The sequence below is a fragment of the Theropithecus gelada genome, chromosome 3 (genome assembly GCF_003255815.1).
Source record: "Theropithecus gelada isolate Dixy chromosome 3, Tgel_1.0, whole genome shotgun sequence".
NCBI lineage: Eukaryota > Metazoa > Chordata > Mammalia > Primates > Cercopithecidae > Theropithecus > Theropithecus gelada.
Genome location: NC_037670.1, coordinates 74,501,764 through 74,517,775, shown reverse-complemented (window position 1 = coordinate 74,517,775; position 16,012 = coordinate 74,501,764). Strand labels below are relative to the sequence as shown.

General features: G+C 38.7%; 1 protein-coding gene across 3 annotated transcripts in view; it reads right to left on the bottom strand.

Annotated features, from left to right (window-relative positions):
* The window catches only part of AMPH (amphiphysin), a 253,826-nt gene that overhangs the window by 45,753 nt on the left and 192,061 nt on the right, over positions 1-16,012 (bottom strand). For all 3 annotated transcript variants that reach the window (XM_025380451.1, XM_025380452.1, XM_025380453.1), the window contains 3 exons: positions 5,861-5,977; positions 2,057-2,080; positions 21-44 (listed from right to left, as the gene is read on the bottom strand). In XM_025380451.1, coding sequence (XP_025236236.1) covers positions 21-44; positions 2,057-2,080; positions 5,861-5,977 — 165 coding nt within the window. The remainder of the gene's footprint in view (positions 1-20; positions 45-2,056; positions 2,081-5,860; positions 5,978-16,012) is intronic.

Sequence of the window (16,012 nt, the reverse complement as noted above, 5' to 3'; positions counted from 1 at the left end):
TGTTCTGGATATTTACCTACCGGCTGTACCAAATCAGCGCTTGTCTGTATAGGTAAAGAAAATAGTAACAATAAGGCAAGAGAAGAAAATTCACTAACACACTAACACTAATCCTATGGTGTCTAGAGTCAACATTCTGCTGAAGGCTATAGCTTTTACTGGCTTAGGAACAAACTTTACAACTTGTTTTGTGATGGGAATGATTTTTGTTCCAAAATTGTTTAAGACCACTGTAGAAAAGGTATAACTAAAACCCAAAGAAAGCCTCTGTCATTTTGTAGCATCAACAAGGATGTTTTATGGCTAGTACATGACTTCTGCTTTAGCAGACTCTGAAACGTAAAGTTTCAAACACATAAGCAAGTTTGAGAACATCGGAATAAGATCAAGCACTCGAGGTCAAGAAATTACACAGTAGCACACACTCTGACACAGTATCAGAAGAAAATATTCCCCAAACTCATCCTATACTTGGCTCTGTCTTTGAGGTGGATGTTTAGATGGAGAATGGTCTGATATTAACCAGTCTGACTGCCTGGAGAATTCTCTTGATGTCATTCCTCCAAATTAGCAGCCATTTTCTCCACATAACAAAAAAATCTTGCAAAGTTGAGATGATTAATAGCTGTGAGCAATTATGTTCAGAAAGCTGTTGTTTTGCATTCTTGTTATTGGTACCATTCCTAGCAAGTTTGTCCTCTGAAATGTTCAATAGCTGTTTCTAGATGATACCTTCACCCTCTCCATACCCTCCCAGCTAGGGAAGGAAAATGTGTTACAGTTCCACTAAAGATATAAATACTGGAAAACAAAAAAAAAGCATTGTCTTTTTAATCTCCAAGAAAATTAACACAGAGTTGAAGTTAGAATTCAAATGACTTGAGCATCAATCCATGCATGCCTTTTTGTGAATATATGAGTAAAACTTTTCACTAGAAAAGATATAACTTAGTCATTGGTGGTTTCAATCGACATTTTTAATCTCTCTTCTTGAGCACCTTCCTTGATGATCCAAGAATCTTAAAGACTGCAGTATAAGCCCTGCAACTGCAGAAAGAAGGGACAGACATCTTTTTGTTTTGAAGGGAGAAAGAAAGTGGCAAAGTCAATCCAGAAGTGGCATTGCCCAGGAATAGCTAGATCTATCAAACTTTCCTTTTTTTGTCTCACTATTAAAGAAGAAAACATACAACTTAAGTTGGGTTCTTAAGACCACGTCACCAGGGCTTTTCTAAAACAAAGACCCTGCTGCAAGGGATATGAGGCTGTAGAGGTGTGTGACCAGTCACCTAATTTCACAGCACCAATGAGACCACCACAAAGCTCTGTTTGTGACACTTTCCCAAGTCTAAATTATGGAGTAGTTATCCTTACACATCAGATTAGCTGAATAAACATCAATAATAATATCTACCTTTTATTGACACATACCAGACACCAGGCTACATACTCTACAATTATCTTATTTAAACCTCACACAACCTTCTGAGGTAGGCACTGTTACCCTTATTTTACAAATGAGAAAAAATGATGCTTAGAGAGTTTTAGAAATTGCCCAAAGTCTCAAGGTTATAAGTAGAAGAGTTTGGACTAAAATCCAGGGCCATCTGGCTGTAAAGCTCAAGTTCTTATTAACTCAAACCTCATTAAATATAATAATTTTTTAAAAATGATTCCATGTGTCAAGTAGCCCATCTCTTCCATTTTCTCATTCACACTTTCCTTGTCTTCTATTTAAGTGTGTGTGTCCTTCACTACAATAGCTCCTTTTGCCATCAACCACCACAGAAAGAAACAAAGGGCCAATTTATTGACCATTATTCAAATTATTGACCATTATTCATCCAGGAATCTGGTCCACTGTACTCTTCCTTCACCATCATCTTCAGGTTCTCATAATGCTCAAGACTTTCAGTGGCCTAATGACCATCCTAGGGGTCTACATCATCATTAAATTGTATGAGTCTTCTTTCTGTTGCAAATGAAATAAAATATAACAAGGTTTCCAAATTTCTGGGGATCAAGATACATGAAAACAGAGTTATTAGAGGCTTACCGTCCACAGGTCCCAGGGCAATGTCTGAAAGCAAATAAACCAAAATATTGTTAGTTATACAAACCTAAAATGTAAAAAAAAGCTGACGTGACAAAAGTTCTTGAAATTATAAGCATTTTTTAAGCATTTCATACAGCACTGTTCAATAGAACTTTTTTTGGTGATGGAAATGATCCATATCTGTACTTATCCAGTACGGTAGGCCCGGTCACATGTGGCTATTGAGCACTTGAAATGTGCTAGGGTAACAAAAGCACATTTTCCATTTTACATAATTTTATTATACTTAATATAAGCTTAAATGGCATTTAGCTTTGGATAGCACAGGCCTAATCAATCTCACCTTTCACTATGTGAGTAGAAAACTATATTTGAAACATGAATGAGGTTACTTTAATACACACACATACACACACATACCTCATTAAAATGAAGTAAACGAGGTGTCCAAATTTTAGAGCTTATCACATCTTTGAGAAAATGCAGGCGCTAATCACTGCTAATGCTATTTCCTTCTCATCTCATTTGAGAGGATATAGGATGACCCGTTTGATGGTAAATGAGCCCCAGAAAAATAGTTCTTCAATATGTTAAATTAGATGATAACACACTGCTCAATGAATTGGTAATCATACAAACTGGCAGAGCACCCCCTAAGACATGAATGAATTACACTTACTACTGCTATTTTAATTATAAAGCTTATGAATCCTGGGGAGTGAGGCCAGATGGTTCAAATGACTTCCACTATGGCTGAGGGGAGTAGGGGAGACTTCTCTTTATTTCCTTTATGATTGAGAATTGCTGCTAAAGCCACATCCCGTTATGCCCATGTCTTTGTCATTAGAATGGATCCATGTTTGTGTACTTATTTTGAATCACTAAATGTGAAAAGCAAACTAGAGAGCCTGGCATTCCCACCTTAAAAATATGATGGTTTCCAGTAGAGATTGCAGAGGCCTCATTTGGATTCTGTATTATAGAAAGCGGGCCCTGAGTTCTAACTGACACCCACCCACCTGGTTCGGACCCATTCTAACCGCTCTGCACTGCCCGCCTTGCATCTATCTCCATGCAGCCTGCCTGGTCTCTTGCTTAGCATCTTCTTGTAGGACGACTAAGACAGGAGAGAACAGCTCCATGGAAAGCCACAATTTTCTGTACATGGATCTAATATATGTTTTCTGATTATCTAGATGATTTGCATTTCATTGCTTCACAGCCCCTTAAGAATCAAAGATCATACAAGCTAGTACATGTCTCTGCATCATGCACACATCACCTGTATTTTCTTTAAAAGGAAGGCAGGAAATGTGAAATGTCATGTTTATCAATCCTCAGGATCATGAAAGGATGCGTTAGTGTGCACAGATACTGCAGAGATCACAAGATGAGGTGTTCTGCTAGCAGCAAGAACATCACTCGAAAACATGGGTTCAGGTGATGAGTAAAGGAGGTCATTTTGAGTGAAGAGGAAAGAAACCAGGCAGACCTAACAGTGCTGTGCTTTTTTTGTCATTCAGTCAAGACTTTTGTTCTTAGCAAGAGAGGAGAGGTATGATCAAAGCCGGATTGTAGGACAACTATAGTGTAGTGACTCAGTTATGGCCACCAGGAGGCTAGAGGGTTTTATTACCTGGCCATGAGGAAGAGCACAGGGACACACACAGCTTGCCCTGACTGCGGTGATATATGTCCTTCAGAACTAAGATTTTGAAGATTAAACCAGGTCATTTTTGTTTAATTTTGAAGAATCTCTTAGTCATGAGGCCACACACAGTTTCATGATTTATGGATTAATATAATCATGAATTAACATGAAAGAGGTTTCTCTCCTGATTCAAACTGGTAGACAGAAATGCTATGAAATCTCACCCACTAATCATTCCAGCATCCACTGCAGAAACTTTGCTTCTGCCACAAAAGAAGTGAAGCATGGGCCAGGCGTGGTGACTCACGCCTGTAATCCCAGCACTTTGGAAGGCCAAGGCAGGTGGACCACGAGGTCAGGAGATCGAGACCATCCTGGCAAACATGGTGAAACCCCATCTCTACTAAAAATACAAAAAATTAGCCAGGTGTGGCGGTGGACACCTGGAGTCCCAGCTACTCAGGAGGCTGAGGCAGGAGAATGACGTGAACCCAAGAGGCAAAGCTTCCAGTGAGCCAAGATCGCACCGCTGCACTCCAGCCTGGGTGACAGAGTAAAACTCTGCCTCAAAAAAAAAAAAAAAAAAAAAAAAAAAAAAAAAAAAAAAAAAAAAAAACCACACACACACACACACGGAGAGTAAGGCAGAGAAAATCCCGTGAATTCTGCAGGCTGTCTATACAATGAGAGAGCTCTGAGAAGGAAGTATACTCAATTATATGTATATTCACTTTGTACTTTTCTTGGTCACCAAGGTGGAATCCTCAAACTTGCTGACAATACTTCTCAAAATATTGTTTTAGAGAACATTCCAATGAATATTAAGAAAAGTGTGGTTAACATAAATTTCTGTGGTCAAACAAATTTGGGAAACTCTAAGTTAAACAAACATAAACAGTTTTTTTAATTGCAGAACTTCTCAGTCTTTAGTATTCTCAGTCTTTAATATTCATAATGCACATCATGAATCTTCTAGAGGAGAGTTAATACAGGAGGCTTCCTGGAACATTCACCTAAGAGACCCATTTTTTTTTTTTTTTGCAAAGCATCTTTAAGGCTAGTGTCTAGACTATTAATTTCCTACTTTACTAACACCTTAGACATTTATTGTTCATATTTTACAACAGGAAGGCCTTTAGAAGTCCAATCATATTCTAGAATAAAGCATGGAATAGACATGATCCTTATTTATTGGGGTTCATATTGAGCTATTTATTCCCTAGTAGTTTACTGTGATATACCAAGAAGTCTTCAAGACCAGGGAATCAAGGTAGGTCTCAATTCCTAGGGTGAATGTTACAATACTCTTTCACTAATTCATTTGAAGCATACTCTAGCAACTTTGGTTTTGCCTAAATTCAAATGTGGGGCTCCAACCACAAGCAAAGCACTCATATAAACAGTTTCTGTTTTGTCAAATTTTGAGTTAACTTCCTTCTATTAGCATAGAGAGCTGTAAAGTAACTATATTTCAGAGGACCTACCCACAGGTCATTACGGCATCTACCACCAGTATCCTCGGACAGAAAATGTAACGACAGTAACTATCAGAAAGGAAGAAATGTGGAGAGGGAGAGAGTGGTGAGCAAAAAGGCTTGGGGAAGCAAGACAACTCTCCATCAAACCATAATCACGATCACAGGAAGGGAGCTTCTTCAATGTGGAGGATGAACACAGCATCATCAAGTTCAGAACTATCAACTCTGAAAACGGCTTCTGCTGGGCCATGCTCTCATGGTCATTGCAAACACACCTTAACTTGCAAAGTATGAGGAAGGGAAGTAGAGAAAACAGCAAGAAGAGTAAACCCAAAGCCAAAAGAAAGAGCTTCATCCAGGGAAGCCATAAAATATATCCTGTAAACCTGAACAGTTCTGAGTGCAAAGTGGACACTGGTAACAATTATTCTGGGAGAGAAAACAGGAATGTATGGTTATGCCAGCTCTATGGGTAGAGAAAGCTGATGGCATGGGAGGCTTAGAATAACTGATATCGATAAGGTCCCCTTTCTACCCCTCTTTCCTATTAGGAAATATCTGTCAACCAAAAATAAAAATAGATAGTAGTCATGAAAGGTATAGGGATCATTGTTTACCGCACTGAATTATTGAGGTTTATGAAATATCTCCAAATATCCAAAAAGCACCTGATACCTGAGACATGGGTGAGTGGGTCACTCCAGCAGAACCTGCAGGTGTCACCTCGGGCTTGAAAGGATCGAAGTCCAGATCCAGCAAAGTCTCCTCTTTCTTCACCTCAGGGACTTCGTTCTGTTAAAACAAACAACAAAACAAAACAAAACAAAACATGTATTAGCTTGAATCTGATGAGACCATGATATAGCCCATGTATACTCTCTCTAATATTATTATTGGGTATCCCCAAAACACACTTTTATAAGCATGGTGGCTCACCAATATGTGCCCAGTCACTCAGCTAAACACAGTGAGAAGAAAATAACTAACTCTGGCCAAGTATAACCTAAGTTGCTCTGGAATGTGTTCCAGGCTCTAGCTCTTGTCCTTTGTCTAGCTCCAAGTCCAGTCAACAAAGAGAATGTTCCAAGGATGTATCCTGATGTACCAAGATGCAAGGAGTCTCTTCTGTCAGCTCAGAGAACTCAGATCAAGAAATTACAGATGACCCAATCGATAAAATGGGTCAAGATCTGGACTTACTACAGCAATACTGCTGATGTTATTCTGGGAAGCTAAAATTTTAAAAGGAAGGTGCCATTGTGTACTGCTGACCACATCCCAACTGCCTCATTCCCTCATTGGCACCCTATCCCTTGATTTGGTTATCATTTGATCCAGTCTTTATCCATAGTATTGTTAGTTTCAGTTGTGTATGTGTATGAGTGAGGGTGAACGGGAGGGAGAGAGGAGACAGCCATGCCTCCCAACATTTGCTGCAAAATGAGCTCCCATTAATAATATTTTTGAATTAGAAAGAAGGTAAGCCAAATAAGACATAGGACAAAAGTCCTGCTCTGATAATTTAAAAAAATCTGTAGTACTAAACATTATCATTTGTTAATTTATTTCTGGTATCATAACACATGAAAACAATGTGGGCTTGAAATCGGCATAACCCAGGCTCAAGTTACACAGTAAAGGGCCAGGCTAAGACAAAGTCCCATAAAGTATAACACAGAAAAGGGAGTTGGGGTCGGTTTTCATACAATTTAAATTATATGTGTTTAGCATTCAATATAAAATTCTTTTTAAAAAAAACTCTGTTGCCTAGAAATTGAAATGTCAAACCAATGGGTAAAGTATTACATAAAAACAGATTTTTGGAGACACATTTTTGAAGAACAGGAGTTATTTTAATTAATATTCATCACAGACATTAAAAACAGAAATGTATGAAAAGTGAGGACCAGACAAGTGGCTCACGCCTGTAATCCCACCACTTTGGGAGGCCAAGGTGGGCAGATCAAGAGGTCAAGAGATCGAGACCATCCTGGCTAACACGGTGAAACCCTGTCTCCAGTAAAAATGCAAAAAAAAAAGAAAAGAAAAGAAAAAAGAAAAATTAGTTGGGCATGGTGGTGCATGCCTATAGTCCCAGCTACTTGGGAGGCTAAGGCAGGAGAATAGCTTGAACCTGGGAGGCGAATGTCGCAGTGAGCTGAGATCGCACCACTGCACTCTAGCATGGTGATGGACCGAGGCTCCATTCCCTCCCAAAAATAAAAAATAAATAAATAAAGAACAGCGAAGTGGTATAACCTAAATACTTTCCTTAGCATATCCGTACTCATTGCAGAAGAAAGCTGCTAATATATCATGCTATTAGCCTTGTGTTTTCTATTTTGCAGCATAGTAACTCCCCATTTATAGTTTTAAAAAAATTTCACAAGGATAATGCCCTTCTGAGAGCTGCACTTTCTTCACTAATTACAATCACAAAACTATCAACCGATTTCCTATTCAAAATCTGCATAAGCTTTGTTTTTCCCCAACTTTTATGTTGGTACAAATTATATTTTTAAAATTTAGTAAATGTATTCTACTTGGAATATGATAGGCACTGTTTGAAGAACTTTACACATATGGACATTAGCTCAAGTTAACAACACACTTTGGTGCAGTCTAATGTTGACAACACTTTATTGCCTTTAAAGCATTTATCTTGCCATCTTCTCCAAACTGCATTGTACTTGCCTTTTCAAACATAATCCTTACAAAAAATTGAGGGAGATATGGCAGCAATTCCCCATTTGGGAGAATGAATAGAATTGGCTGAATGGTGATCTGTTGTCATGGCCCCCAGCTGCCATGCAGCAGAGGTAAGACTGCAGCTGGTGCCTCTGACTCCAAGGCCTGCCAGGCTGCTGCTGATGCCCCAGACCCAAGTTTCTCAATTAGGAACCCCAAGAATCTGCAGAGGAATTCTCAAAGTTCTGCAAGTTCTCCATAAAATTTTAGGTCATGTGAATATATTCATTATTTCCCTTTAAGCCGAATGAATCCCCTTAAGGAAGCTCAAATGGGAATTTAGAGATGAAGGATGAAATGAGGCATCAGACTATAATGGGCTATGCTCAGACTTTGATTGAGATCAATCTGTGTTTATACCCCAATTTTACAACTTGCTAGCTGTCTCTCCCTGGCCAATTAATTGAGCTTCTTTGAGCCTTGGTTTCTTCGTGAATAAAATGGGATTAATAAGACCTAATAGGATTACCATGAGTAATAAAGATGATAAATGTATATGTACATAATAGCTAGGAAATACTCAAAATGGAAATGGAAGCTAATGTTATTGATTATCATTAGCAACAATGCATACATGTGATTATGGTTTGGCTCTGTGTCCCCACCCAAATATCATCTCAAATTGTAATCCCCATGTGTGAAGGGAGGGGACCTGGTGGGAGGTGACTGGATCATGGGGGTAGTTTTCCCGATGTTGTTCTCACAATAGTGAGTGAGTTCTTGTGAGAGTTGATGGTTTTAAAGTGTGGCACTTCCCCCCTTGCTGTGTCTCTCCTGCCACCATTTAAGATGTGCCTTGCTTCCCTTTCACCTTCTGCCATGATTGAAAGTTTCCGGACGCCTCCCCAGTCATGCGGAACTGTGAGTCAATTAAACCTTTTTTCTTTGTAAATGACCCAGTCTCAGGTGATTCTTTATAGCATTGTGAAAATGGACTAATACAACATGTGAATACATAAAATTACTGTCATCAAATATCCATAATGCCAATTTGACTGCCTTCAAAATATGTAGCTGGTTTTTTCAGACTCAACTTCTACTTAGCTTTGCCCTCTTAATCTTGAGAATTATCCCTTAAATTACTCATGTCAAAGAATATTCTGGTAAAGCTACAAAAATAGCAAAAGGATTTTGCCTGTTTACGTAGTATTCTTTTTTTAAAAGGGCAAGAATGTACTCACAACTCTGTCACTACATGTTGAAACACAGTAAAGTATAATTTTCCTTAACAAGACAAATGAATCCTGTACACCTTCATCAAAATTAGAGTACATATGGTATGGTCTCAACATTCTTAGCTTTTTAGGAACTTGATCATAAGTACTGCTTTACCATCAGAAAACTACAAGGGGTGACTTGGAATGTGCTCCTAAGAAAGGAGACCAGCTGTGGAAACCACAGTAGCGAAAAATCTTCCAATAGGAAAATATTGTCAATTGTAATAATCTGTGCTATGTTTCATGACGTGTCTTCTACTTGGGACATCTAAGTTTATTAGCAAGGTAGTGGACCTCTTCCAGTGCAGATGAGCAATTTGAGCATAATCTGTATGCCTAGCCTTGACACAGCTTCTTGATAGATGGATTTTACTTCCCCATCCCTTACGTGGGGTTGACCATATGTCATGCTTTAGCTAATGGATATTAGTTAATGTAATGCAAACCAAGGCTGGAAATATGCTTTCATAGTTGGTTGGTTGGTTTGCATTCCTGCCATTCACCATGAAAAGTACAGCCTTGCGTAGCTGCTAGTCTGAAAAGAATGAGACACATGCAGCACATGTGGGCCAATCATAATATAATTTTCTAATCAGTGTTAAAGACAAATTCATAAAAAGAACCAGAGAAAAGAAGACATTTCACTGACAGAGGAACAACATGAAGGTAGCAGTAGATTTCTCACCAGAAATAATGAAGCAAAAAGACAGTGAGGAAAGTACTAAGAAAAAGAAACTGTCAACTTAGAATTATATGCCTCTTGATAATACTTTTTAAAATAAAAATTCAATGAAGATTTTCAGACAAACAAAATCAGAAAGAATACATCACCATTATCTACACACTACAACTAATGTGAAAGATATCTTTCAGGCAAGGGAAAATGATAACAGAAATATGCATCTACACAAAGGAGGAGAACCAGAAATACTAACTGCCTAGGTAACTATATGTGAGATTTTATTATTTAAATCTTTTAAAAAGATAATTGGCTGCTTATACAAAAATCATAACAAAGTAATGTGAAGTTTATAATGTAGACAAAATAAAATCCATGAAAACAATTGCACAAAAACAGAAGTGGCGAAATGAGAGTATATTATTATTAGATTTTTATACTGTACCTTAAATGACTTTACATAATTGAAAGTTAGACTGTGATAAATTAAAATATATACTAAAACCCTAAAGTAACCACTAAAATGATAAAACAATGTTATAGCTAATAAGCAAATAAAGAAAATTAAAGATAATAATAAAAATGTTCAATTAATACAAAAGAAAGCAGAAAAGAAGGTTAAATGAGCAGGGAGAAAATGGAAAACAAGTGATCAATGTGCTAGAGTTAAACTTCATCATATGAATAATAACCTTAAATGAAAATGGTCTAAATCATGCAATTAAAAGGCAGAGATTATCTAATTATACAGAAAAGCAAGACCCAACTAGATACTGTCCAGAAGAAACTAATTTGAAATATGTAGACACAAATAGGTTCAAAGTAAAAGGACATAAAGGATACACCATGCCAATCTAACAAAAAAAAAAAGCTGTAATAATTACATTAACAATAAAAAAGTAGAGTTCAAATCAAAGAATATTATCATGGATAAAGAGGATCATTGCCTAAACATTTATGCACTCAATTACACAGCTTCAACATAAAGCAAAAACCAAGAGAGCTGTAAAAAAAAAAAAATTAAAAAGCACACACACTTTTATAGGAAAGACTTCAATGTTCCTCTTTCAATAATTGAAAGAACAAATGGAGAGAAAATGAGCAATGGTATAAAAGATTTAGATAACACTATGACTAAATTTGACCTAATTTATACTTATAACATTCTGTCCAATAACAGCAGAATATAAATTCTTTTCAAGTGTACATAGAAATGTAACATGATAAGCAGTATTCTAAGACATTAAATAGGTCTCAACTAATTCTTTTTTAAAGGCCCTATCTGTGATTTTATTTCTAAAAACAAACAAGCAAATGAACAAATAAACAAAATGGAACCTCTTTCTTGCATAGACACCAGATACAATGCTAAAAAGTTCCCAGTATAACTTTATTATAAAGACATACGTGGGGGTTCCAAGATGGCCGAATAGGAACAGCTCCAGTCTACAGGTCCCAGCATGAGGACCACAGAAGACGGGTGATTTCTGCATTTCCAACTGAGGTACCAGGTTCATCTCACTGGTGCTTGTCGGACAGTGGGTGCAGCCAACCGAGCGTGAGCTGAAGCAGGGCGAGGCATCGCCTCACCTGGGAAGTGCAAGGGGTCAGGGAATTCCCTTTCCTAGCCAAGGGAAGCTGTGACAGATGGCACCTGGAAAATTAGGTCACTCCCAACCTAATACTGTGCTTTTCTAATGGTCTTAGCAAATGGCACAGCAGGAGATTATATCCCACGCCTGGCTCGGAGGGTCCCACACCCATGGAGCCTCGCTCATTGCTAGGATAGCAGTCTGAGATCGAACTGCAAGGTGGCAGTGAGCCTGGGGGAGGGGTACCCACCATTGCTGAGGCTTGAGTAGGTAAACAAAGTGGTTGGGTAGCTGGAACTGGGTGGAACCCAACGCAGCTCAAGGAGGCCTGCCTGCCTCTGTAGACTCCACCTCTGGGGTCAGGGCATAGCCGAACAAAAGGCAGCAGAAACCTCTGCAGACTTAAATGTCCCTGTCTGACAGCTTTGAAGAGAGTAGTGGTTCTCCCAGCACAGAGTTTGAGATCTGAGAACAGACAGACTGCCTCCTCAAGTGGGTCTCTGACCCCTGAGTAGCCTAACTGGGAGGCACCCCACAGTAGGGGCAGACTGACACCTCACACGGCTGGGTACCCCTCTGAGACGAAGCTTCCAGAGGAACAATCAGGCAGCAACATTTGCTGTTCAGCAATATTTGCTGTTCTGCGGCCTCCACTGCTGATACCCAGGCAAACGGTCTGGAGTGGACCTCCAGCAAACTCCAACAGACCTGCAGCTGAGGGTCCTGACTGTTAGAAGGAAAACTAACAAACAGAAAGGACATCCACACCAAAACCCCATCTGTGCATCACCATTACCAAAGACCAAAGGTAGATAAAATCACAAAGATGGGGAAAAAACAGAACAGAAAAGCTGAAAATTTTAAAAATCAGAGTGCCTCTCCCCCTCCAAAGGAACACAGCTCCTCACCAGCAACGGAACAAAGCTGGACGGAGAATGACTTTGACGGGTTGACAGAAGAAGTTGTCAGATGTTCAAACTTCTCCGAGCTAAAGGAGGAAGTTGGAACTCACAGCAAAAAAAGCTAAAAACCTTGAAAAAAGATTAAACGAATGGCTAACTCAAATAACCAGTGTAGAGAAGTCCTTAAATGACCTGATGGAGCTGAAAACTGTGACATGAGAACTACGTGATGAATGCACAAGCTTCAGTAGCCAATTCGATCAAGTAGAAGAAAGGGTATCAGTGATTGAAGCTCAAGTGAATGAAATGAAGTGAGAAGAGAAGTTTAGAAAAAAGAGTAAAAAGAAACGAACAAAGCCTCCAAGAAATATGGGACTATGTGAAAAGACCAAATCTATGTCTGATTGGTGTACCTGAAAGTGACAGGGAGAATGGAACCAAGTTGGAAAACACTCTGCAGGATATTATCCAGGACAACTTGCCCAACATAGCAAGGCAGGCAAACATTCAAATTCAGGAAACACAGAGAACACCACAAACATACTCCTCGAGAAGAGCAACTCCAAGACACATAATTGTCAGATTCACCAAAGTTGAAATGAAGGAAAAAATGTAGAGGACAGCCAGAGAGAAAGGTCAGGTTACTCACAAAGGGAAGCCCATCAGACTAATAGCAGATCTCTCGGCATAAACTCTACAAGCCAGAAGAGAGTGGGGGCCAATATTCAACATTCTTAAAGAAAAGAACTTTCAACCCAGAATTTCATATCCAGCCAAACTAAGCTTCATAAGTGAAGGAGAAATAAAGTCCTCTACAGACAAGCAAATGCTGAGAGATTCTGTCACCACTAGGCTGCCCTACAAGAGCTCCTGAAGGAAGCACTAAACATGGAAAGGAACAACTGGTACCAGCCACTGCAAAAACATGCCAAATTGTAATGACCATCAATGCTAGGAAGAAATTGCATCAACTATTGAGGAAAATGACCAGCTAACATCATAATGACAGGATCAAATTCACACATAACAATATTAACCTTAAATATAAATGGGCTGAATGCTCCAACTAAAAGACAGACTGGCAAATTGGATAAAGAGTCAAGACCCATCAGTGTGCTGTATTCAGGAGACCCATCTCACATGCGGAGACACATATAGGCTCAAAATAAAGGGATGGAGGAAGATCTGCCAAGCAAATGAAAAACAAAAAACAGTAGGGGTTGCAATCCTAGTCTCTGATAAAACAGACTTTAAACCAACTAAGATCAAAAGAGACAAAGAAAGCCATTACATAGTGGTAGAGGGATTAATTCAACAAGAAGAGCTAACTATCCTAAATATATATGCACCAAATCAGGAGTGCCCAGATTCATAAAGCGAGTCCTTAGAGACCTACAAAGAGACTTAGACCTCCACACAATTATAATGGGAGACTATAACACCCCACTGTCAACATTAGACAGATCAATGAGACAGAAAGTTAACAAGGATATCCAGGAATTGAACTCAGTTCTGCACCAAGCGGACCTAATAGACATCTACAGAACTCTCCACCCCAAATCAACAGAATATACGTTCTTCTCAGCACCACATCACACTTATTCCAAAACTGATCAAATAGTTGGAAGTAAAAAACTCCTCAGCAAATGTAAAAGAACAGAAATTAAAACAAACTGTCTCTCAGATCACAGCACAATCAAATTAGAACTCAGGATTAAGAAACTCACTCAAAACCACTCAACTACATGGAATCTGAACAACCTGCTCCTGAACGACTACTGGGTACATAACGAAATGAAGGCAGAAATAAAGATGTTCTTTGAAAGCAATGAGAACAAAGACATGACATACCAGAATCTCTAGGACACATTTAAAGCAATGTGTAGAGGGAAATTTATAGCACTAAATGCCCACAGGAGAAAGCAGGAAAGATCTAAAATTGACACCCTAACATCACAATTAAAAGAACTAGAGAAGTTAGAGTGAACACATTCAAAAGCTAGCAGAAGGCAAGAAATAACTTAAGATCAGAGCAGAACTGAAAGAGATAGAGACACAAAAAACTGTTCAAAAAATCAGTGAATCCAGGAGCTGGTTTTTTGAAAAGATCAACAAAATTGATAGACCACTAGCAAGACTAATAAAGAAGAAAACAGAGAAGAATCAAATAGATGCAATAAGAAATGATAAAGGGGATATCACCACCAATCCCACAGAAATACAAATCACCATCAGAGAATACTATAAACACCTCTATGCAAATAAACTAGAAAATCTAGAAGAAGTGAATAAATTCCTGGACACATACACCCTCCCAAGACTAAACCAGGAAGAAGTTGAACCTCTGAGTAGACCAATAACAGGCTCTGAAATTGAGGCAATAATTAGTAGCCTACCAACCAAAAAAAGTCCAGGACCAGATGGATTCACAGCCGAATTCTACCAGAGGTACAAGGAGGAGCTGGTACCATTCCTTCTGAAACTATTCCAATCAATAAAAAAAGAGGGAATCCTCCCTAACTCATTTTATGAGGCCAGCATCATTCTGATACCAAAGCCTAGCAGAGACACAACAAAAAAAGAGAATTTTAGATCAATATCCCTGATGAACACCAATGCAAAAATCCTCAATAAAATACTGGCAAACCGGATTCAGCAACACATCAAAAAGCTTATTTGCCATAATCAAGTGGGCTTCATCCCTGGGATGCAAGGCTGGTTCAACATTCGCAAATCAATAAACGTAATCCAGCATATAAACAGAACCAAAGACAAAAACCACATGATTATCTCAATAGATGCAGAAAAGGCCTTTGACAAAATTCAACAGCCCTTCATGCTAAAAACTCTCAATAAATTAGGTATTGATGGGATGTATCTCAAAATAATAAGAGCTATTTATGACAAACCCACAGCCAATATCATACCAAATAGGCAAAAACTGGAAGTATTCCCTTTGAAAACTGGCACAAGACAGCGATGTCCTCTCTCACCACTCCTATTCAATATAGTGTTGGAAGTTCTGGCCAGGGCAATCAGGCAGGAGAAAGAAATAAAGGGCATTCAATTAGGAAAAGAGGAAGTCAAATTGTCCCTGTTTGCAGATGACATGATTGTATATTTAGAAAACCCCATTGTCTCAGCCCAAAATTTCCTTAAGCTGATAAGCAACTTCAGCAAAGTCTTAGGATACAAAATCAATGTGCAAAAATCACAAACATTCTTATACACCAATAACAGACAAACAGAGAGCTAAATCATGAGTGAACTCCCATTCACAATTGCTTCAAAGAGAATAAAATACCTAGGAATCCAGCTTACAGGGGATGTGAAGGACCTCTTCAAGGAGAACTACAAACCACTGGTCAGTGAAATAAAAGAGGACACAAACAAATGGAAGAACATACCATGCTCATGGATAGGAAGAATCAATATCATGAAAATGGCCATACTGCCCAAGGTAATTTATAGATTCAATGCCATCCTCATCAAGCTACCAATGACTTTCTTCACAGAATTGGAAAAAACTACTTTAAAGTCCACATGGAACCAAAAAAGAGCCCACATTGCCAAGTCTATCCTAAGCAAAAAGAACAAAGCTGGATGCATCATGCTACCTGACTTCAAACTACACTACAAGGCTACAGTAACCAAAACAGCATGGTACTGGTACCAAAACAGAGATATAG